Source organism: Pygocentrus nattereri, chromosome 5, assembly GCF_015220715.1.
Source record: "Pygocentrus nattereri isolate fPygNat1 chromosome 5, fPygNat1.pri, whole genome shotgun sequence".
Classification (NCBI taxonomy): Eukaryota; Metazoa; Chordata; class Actinopteri; order Characiformes; family Serrasalmidae; genus Pygocentrus; species Pygocentrus nattereri.
In genome coordinates this window covers 7540014-7548243 of record NC_051215.1, presented here as the reverse complement: position 1 = coordinate 7548243, position 8230 = coordinate 7540014, and the positions used below count along the sequence as shown (strand labels likewise).

The 8230-nt window shown below is 39.3% G+C and overlaps 1 protein-coding gene across 2 annotated transcripts; it reads left to right on the top strand.

Annotated features, from left to right (window-relative positions):
• The first annotated feature begins 762 nt into the window (after nucleotides 1-762).
• Nucleotides 763-7890, top strand: tmem50a (transmembrane protein 50A). Of its 2 annotated transcripts, none has more exons than XM_017695463.1 (7): nucleotides 763-858; nucleotides 2687-2792; nucleotides 2997-3109; nucleotides 3375-3442; nucleotides 6604-6696; nucleotides 6903-6963; nucleotides 7291-7890. In XM_017695463.1, exons 2-7 carry the CDS (start codon nucleotides 2691-2693, stop codon nucleotides 7334-7336), a joined length of 483 nt encoding a protein of 160 aa, XP_017550952.1. In that variant the 5' UTR covers nucleotides 763-858; nucleotides 2687-2690; the 3' UTR covers nucleotides 7337-7890. The 2 variants fall into 2 exon arrangements, with proteins under 2 accessions (XP_017550952.1, XP_017550953.1); XM_017695464.2 differs by lacking the exon at nucleotides 763-858 and adding an exon at nucleotides 920-941.
• Nucleotides 7891-8230: the final 340 nt, after the last annotated feature.

Below are 8230 nucleotides of genomic sequence, written 5' to 3'. Positions count from 1 at the left end.
ATCCTAGAATTGCCTAGAATGCTTCCAAGGTGCTCAAATAAACAGCAAGCAAGCTGAAGGTGCATCACTTACAAAAACAGAATTCTTGAATATTTTGAGGGAAATATTAAAAATCACCGTGTTCCTCACTGTAACTTTTACAAACAAAACTTGCACTTGTAAACATCGTCAGGACCCCCATGGACCCTCACAGAGCAGGTACTATTTGGGTGGTGGATCACCACCTGTGTCCTGTGGGCGACATCCTGTGACCACTGATGGCCTAAGGGATGACTGACACAAACTGTGAAGCAGCAGATGAGCTATCGTCTCTGATTTTACATCTACAAGGTGAACTGACGAGGTAGGAGCGTCTAATAGAGTGGAGAGTGAGTGGACAGTGTTTAAAAACTCCAGCAGCACTGCCTTGTCTGATCCACTTGTACCAGTACAACACACGCTAACACACCACCACTACGGCTGTGTCACTGCCGTGCTGAGAATGCCCCACCACCAAACACTACCTGCTCTGTGAGGGTCCATGTGGGTCCTGACCACTGAAGAATAGGATAAAAGGGGGCTAACAAAGTATCAGAGAAACAGATGGACTACAGTCTGTAACTGTAGAACTACAAAGTGCAGCTATACAGTAAGTGGAGCTGATAAAATGGACAATGATTGCAGAAACAAGGAGGTGCTCATAATGTTACGCCTGATCGGTGTATGTGAAAATAATCAAATCACTATGACTTGAGTCGATGACCTGAGGGGCAATCTGGGAAATGGAGTCCAAAAGTCAAATGAGTTCTCTGCGCATGCGCGATACCGAGCCTCGGAGGAAGCGAGAGCTTTGTTTGCGGCTGATAAAAATACAGCAAGGTGAGCAAAACTGGGATGGTTGACATTTGAAAGGACTCAGTATAACACGCGTTTTGGCTGGCTGTGAGATTCGAATAGTCAAAGTAAACTCGGTGTTTTCTTAGCCGCTCTGCGAAAGAGGGATAGAGTGAAATGTTCGCAGCAGTATCGCGTTAGCCTGCTTAGTTACCCAGCTAACCTAGCTAGCGCTACGTTGGACGGGTTTCCTGAGATATCGCTCTTTACTCACTGATAGTGTTGTTTACAGCGTTACTGTATGATCTACAGTATCATATTGTTTTATCTCTGGGGCTTAGAGTTGTGTTTGCTTGCTTCAGTAGTCGTCGACCTTCAGCATTAGACGAGGATGAAATTTTTTTATTAATCAGTGTCTTGTTCTAATTTCCCCGTTCCACCTTAAATGGCGCTGCAGCAACAATCTGCGCCACAGTCGCCAGGCTGTAACTGCCGCAGCATTTAAGGTGGAACGGGGAAAATAGACGTTAGAATAGAGGAAATAGACGAATTTGACATCAGTTCGTTTGTGTGTGTTTGCCCAGCTGCGACTGACCTCTCAGCTGTCTAAATTTCAGCGCTAATTTCGGTTATTAAACGCAGTTGTGTGGTCAGTGAAAGTGAAACTATAACCGAATTATGTCTCTTTACGCCACCATCTGTAGTTTGTGTCCAGGCTTTGGTGTGAAAATGAACCCATTGTTCGGCTTCTTCCTGGAACATGTTACTCTGGTCTGATTTGCCCTTTTCTGTTCCCTGAAGGCTGAACTGAAAGGAGTAAACCGGACAAAAATCCATTCTGCAGATTGTTAATGTCCGTGAATGCAGTCTATCTGATGATATGTGTGTCTCCAGGTTGTTTGTGTGGTGTTAGTGCTTTAAATGTTTGAAATTCTGTGCTGGGCGGTATTATTTACACTCTTAAAGAAGATTATTCAAGGCTACTGTAGTGAAGGCAGTGGTTCTGTATAGAACTATGAGCACTTAAAGAGCCATTTGCATACTTAAATGGTTCTGTGCATAGTGAAAGGGTTCTTCAGATTGATGGAGAATGTGTTGTAACTATATGGTGCAGTAACCTTTTTTGAAAATGGTTCTGTGTAGCACCCAAAACGGGTTCTGCTGTTGTTACGATGTCGAGCTTGTGACAATAGAAGAACCCTTTGTGATGCTATATAGAACCATTTTTCAAAAAGGTTCTGTATGGAACCGTAGACAGCACAGTCATGGTCAATCTGAACAGTCGTTTAGACATCCAGACGGTTCTTTTGAGTTCTTGATAGCACCATGGTGTTTACTAAAGAACCCTTGATGTTTTTTCTGGGTGTATAGCAGTATATCAGCATTGATATACGGTGGTATTTCTTTTGAGGTTTAGCGGTATTCTTAGTGGCTTTATATAATACTCATAGATTTTTAAGGTATGTTGTTTTTGTGCTCATGGTGTCCAGAACTTGACCGAAAGTAGTTGCATGACATTAGCGTTGTGCCTCAGCTTGTTTTGAAAGAACAGGACAAAATCTATAAACAAAATAAAATAAATATTAAGTTTCCTTCTGGAAATGTGCTTTGATTTCGGAGTAATTTTAAAAGTAATAGGGCAAAAACCTGGTCCCCAAGTTGATATGTTTTTGGACCATTTTCATTGGTCCATTCATCATTTAATATCTGGACAATGTACAGGGCAGCTGGTGTTGTCAAAGTATGTTTAAAAAAGAAAGAAGGAAGGAAAATAAGACGCAAGTTTTTAGTCTCACAGCGATAATGATACACATATATACCTTGATACTGAAGTACATCTCAACACTATGTCTATTATTTTTTCATGTTTCAGGAAAATGTCAGGGTTCCTGGATGGCATCAGATGTGGCGACTGTGAGTGTAATGTTGACTGGGGAGAGAAGAGGAACACCATTGCCTCGATAGCGGCTGGCGTGTTGGTATGATGGCTTTAAATCCTATTTCGTTTGGCATGATTTAGTTCAGTGTTGCTTTGATCAATCAGTTGGTTGTGATTATCCAACCTTAATCATAATAAAGTAATTCGTCTTCTTTTTATCCTTAGTTGCAAATCAGTAGATGATGTGATGTGAATCCACCCTGATCACATTGTTCAGTTTAACCAGCAATCAACTTGTTTGCAGTTCTTCACAGGGTGGTGGATCATAATTGATGCTGCAATTATGTACCCCAGAGAGGACCAGTTTCACCATGCTTATCACACCTGCGGAGTCATAGCCACAATAGCATTTCTTATGTAAGTTATCCCTGACACAGCCTTTTCTTACTGCTTTTGGGTCAACAGAGCATAGCTATGTCCTGTTCTAGGCTGGGCTTATAACAAAAACAGCCCAAGATTGTATTAAACATTAAAGAAACTTGCCCTAGATTTTTCTGGCTGTTATCTAGCAGAGATAGCACTTATCAGACTGTTCCATATAACACTATCATTTGATTTATTTGTCTCATAACATAAGTTCTCAGCTGGACTGACATGTTTTCTTCTCCTGTGTTGTATGCAGGATCAATGCAGTGTCCAATGGACAGGTGAGAGGTGACAGTTACAGCGAAGGCTGCATGGGACAGACAGGTATGTGTTTGAATATGAGTGCTGGCAAACACTCGCCAGAAAATAGTGCAGTGAAATTCATTCTGCTGTTCATATTTCTCCTGGTAAAGGAGTAATTGGGTTGTGTTATTGACCGGTAATTATAGCAGCTACAAACTAACGATTCACTACATCTGCAAACCGAAGCACATCTTTGAAAATGAGAATAACTCCAGTACACAACTAACAAGGATTCAGCATTAGTTCGTAAAGGCTACTTACTTCATTTACGCAAGTAAAAGCAGGCAAAAATGATGAATTTCTCCAGAAAGAAAGTGCAGCAAAATACATCCAAACAGATTATAATACCTAAACAGGAAATGAGAGAACTACAGGAGAAGATGTTTACCACGTGCTTGATTCTGCAAAATGTTGCTCTCTCAGACTTAAAAGCAGTTTTAGCTTCACTCACTTTCTAAATGCACAATCGTCGGTAAAGCCATCACCGTATCAGTACAGATATCGCAAGCATATATCGATATGTTGAACTTGACCATAGGCGTACGTTATCTCTGCAGTTGGTTAAAAGAACATTAAACCTATTGATTCCAGACTTTATTAGAATTGAAGCCACTGGGCAGGTGCTGCAGAAACAGATAGAGATTGGTTTGGGGGGGGAAAAAAAGCTGCAGTATTCTTTTAATTTTTCTCAGTAGTCGAGCTTTATTGAATGTTGACAGAAGGGCATCATTAGATTTCTACACCAAGTTACAACTGTCAGGGCTGCATGTACAACTCTTCCGTATGTAACGATGGTGCTATAAAAATTGCAAGCAATGTGGCATGAATTCGTGTGAATATGTGAATAAATATGTGAAAAAAACAGACAAAATGCTTCTAAAAAGTGTAAATCTCAAAGTGATACATTGTCATTTTGACAGTGATAAAGAAGTGTTTATTAATGTTCATATTGTGAAATTTACAGAGGATTCATTTATGGTATATATGATTTGTTCAGATACCCCACAAGGGGGCCACTATTAGCACTTAAGTAGGGTTTGTTTTTCTGCATCTTTGGATGCAGGGAAACCCGCAACAGCAGTAAAGCTATTGTATCGCTGGAGTCTGAAGTTCAAAGTATGGAGCAAAATAGTTTATTGCCTAAAGTTAAGATTTTTTGTTGTTAAAATATTACAAAAAGATTTTTTTTAGTCAGCGTATTCTTTAGAAACAGGCTATATATATTGTTACTGGATGGACTACAACTACCATAAACTCCAAAACGTGCCCTGCAGCCCAGCTCACATGACTACACTGAGCAGATGACTTGAGCAGCTGAGAAATGTTGTTTGATATTACACACGTCACGTAGTTGGAGCAGCTCAGAAATAACTGACTGAATAATTCCACCACTTCCATAAGCACTTGAGCTCACTATAATATTAGACTGAAGATGCACACACTCTTTTATGTATTCACACACGATTCATTTCTTCTAGCTTGTGCAACAATATTGTTACATTTTTCAGCGCTGACTGTACACAGAAGTAGAATAACAGCTGAGCGTTAATAAGCTGGCCTGAGCAGACAAACCTGCTTGGCCTACTTTGCAGAGTAATTGGACTGCAGAGTGCACCTGAGAAGTGTCAGCTGATTGAGCTTGGGTGTCTGCAGTGGGGGTTTGGGGCTGACATTGTTCGTTGCATCTGTGCACACAGACATACTTTAAGAGTGCAGTGCTGGGCGAGCATAATAAAAAATGGGTAGAATAACCTGACTGTTTGTTTTGATTGGGATGTTTTGTCCTGTTTTCATCTCTTATGATGACAGAAAATGGAACCATCCTGTTGTTGTAGGGGTGTCCAATCTTATCCGCAAAGGGCCAGTGTGGGTGCAGGTTTTCATAGAAGACATAAACAGACATAAACCGAAAGCGCAATGAATAGACAAGAGCAACTAATACTTTTCCACTATTACTAATAAAGGGCTGTTGCGTTAGTTCTTATGTTGGAGGGCTATGATAGAGCTTTGTTTTCTGGTTGTGTTGAAATTACTAGAGACTTTTTAGTTGCTTATAAACACAGGTATGCTGTCTTGTACTTAAGCATATGTCAGCCTGCATTTCATCAGGAATGATGTAGCGTGGAACTGTAGCTGATATGAGTGGTTTAGACTTGAACAATATGCATAGATTGTATGCATTCAGTTGGGTTTGGGCTGTATAACAGTAGTGATGTAGACTGCAGTTTAAAAATGATGCTCGTATTTAAACGACAGTATTTTAAAAGTAACGATGTGTAAAATTTCTATTCCAAACTGCGAGATATTCCACCTGTTTATATTTTGAGTCTCACTGGTGGTATGGGAGGTCATCAATAACATAGCTTTTCCAAAGAGGGGGGAAAAACAGCCTCAGAGCCAAAGTGATGGATACAAACACCACTTTTACTCTAACACCAGTCACTCTAACTTTGCACTCTCAGATATCCTCTAAACGTGTGTCATTTTAGCATCAGTTATGTGGAACCGAGCCTGTGCTGTGGTGTGTGGCGTGTTTGGCCTGCTAATGAAGCTGTTGTTAGCTTGTCCAAAACGCTAGTCCTAAACACTACAGAGCAGGTTTGATTTAAGCTTTGTCATTCCAGCACCAGTCACTCAACTTTAGACATTAGTTTATCATCCAAACCTGTATCAGAGCAACAGTTAGTCAGAATCAAACCTGTACTGTGCCATGTGCCACTGTTTGTGTCTGTAGCCTGCTTGCATCGAGTTCGCTAACCAGGCGACAGAACACCACGTAACATGTTTTGCCCTTCTGTCTCTTCAGTGCAGGTTTAATGACTTCACTCCCTCAGATTTTAATCATTGTCGTCTAAAATTGTGTCTCCGCTTTAGTTTGCCCGAAACAAACGTTCTGTGGTGAGAAGGGTTATCATGTTAGCTAAACTAATGCTATCCTGTATTGGTCTCCTAGTTAACAGCACTGTTTAGCTGATTTTATGTAGGTGACTTGAATGAATGTTGGAAGTTGTTCACAACACTGTCTTATTTGGTGACCATGCAGGTGAACTAAACTTTTCGTTACATTAGTTTTACATGTGTGAAGTTTAGTCACTGCTCCTCTGTAGACAAAGCTGTGTAACATGGTCCAATTGAGCATGTAGCTGCTAACTGCATGTTATTCGTACCATGTGATCCTGCAGGTGCCAGAGTGTGGCTCTTCATTGGCTTCATGTTGGCCTTTGGCTCTCTCATCGCTTCCATGTGGATTCTGTTTGGAGGTTTCGTCGTGGCTTGTAAGCTTTTACTCTGTGCTGGACCTGCACTTCTCAATGATATTTTCATGTATTCAGGCAATACATTAGCATAATCAGTCCGTTGCCGGAAGCAACAATCTGTCACTTAACCATTATTATTTAATCTGTGCTTAGTTCTTGCTGAATTATTCAGATGTGCACTTCCAAATCTTTTTTTTTTTGTTTTTGTTTTTTTTTATCAACAGCGAAGGAAACGGTGTACCCTGGAATTGCCGTTTTCTTCCAGAATGCATTCATCTTCTTTGGGTATGTTCTTAAGGATGTGAAAATGCAAGCATATAATTGAGAATTTCTGAAATACAGTTTCTGCATTGTTATAAATGAGTGAATTGTAGATCAAATTCCTGTCATAAAATCATAGCCTCAATTTTTTTAATGGAATGTATGGTACCCAGCACAAGCATGACAACTGCCACAGACATTAAAAAGCATTTTTGTTTTTAAGTAAATTATACTTTTACTTTTTTTTTATAATCAATGTTGACAATGTCTACTCAACTTTGAGTAATAATTGCCGTCCAAATCACTATATATGCCTCTAAAATTCTGTGTTACTGCTTTTTCTGCCTATAGGGGTCTGGTGTTCAAGTTTGGACGTACAGAGGACCTTTGGCAATGAAAAGGAACTCTCCCTGACCTGAAATAAGCCTGGAGTCTGTTGATGCTTCTCTTTTTTTCTCTTTTCTTTTTTTAACCTGTTAAATATACTTGCTCTTCCCATGTGCAAATGCCAGTGTTCTTCAGCCATGTGTCAACAGCTTTAGCTCACTATTAAACAGTGATGAGTTTCTGCTGTTCAACACACCAGGACCTGTCATGTTTTAGAACATCTTGCTGGAATTCCAGCAGTTTTTCAAAACATCTGTATTGTTTAGCCATTGAGATGAAAAGAACGTGATTCAGAGGGGTTTAATGTGAAACTGCATTGTAGTGAAACTTTGATAGATGTATGTATTTATTTCGTCGCCGTCCAAAGAAGAACAAGCATCTCCAAAATAGTAGCTTTACAGGAGAAGCACTCTTAGCTTTCAATATAAGTTAATATAAAAAGGCTTTGTTCCAAGTGATTTTGGAGCATTTGTATTGATCCAGTCATCATAACATTTTTGCATAATGTTAAGGACAGAGGGTGTGTTGAAATGATGAAGAAAAATAAAAATCAACAAAAATGGAGATGCGTGGTTTTCTTTGAACAGCCACTGTGTGTGTGTGTGTGTGTGTGTGTGTGTGTGTGTGTGTGTGTGTATATATATATATATATATATATATATATATATATATATATATATATATATATATGTGTGTGTGTATATATATATATATATATATATATATATATATATATATATATATATATCACACACACACACACACACACACTTTTGTAAAAGAATATGTAATGACTTTCTGTGAAGTAGCATTTAGAGGCATATTTCTCAGATGTTCACTCTCTAGAACGGCATATTTCACATTAAGCCACTCTTACATCTTACAATTTAATTGAAAATTTTGA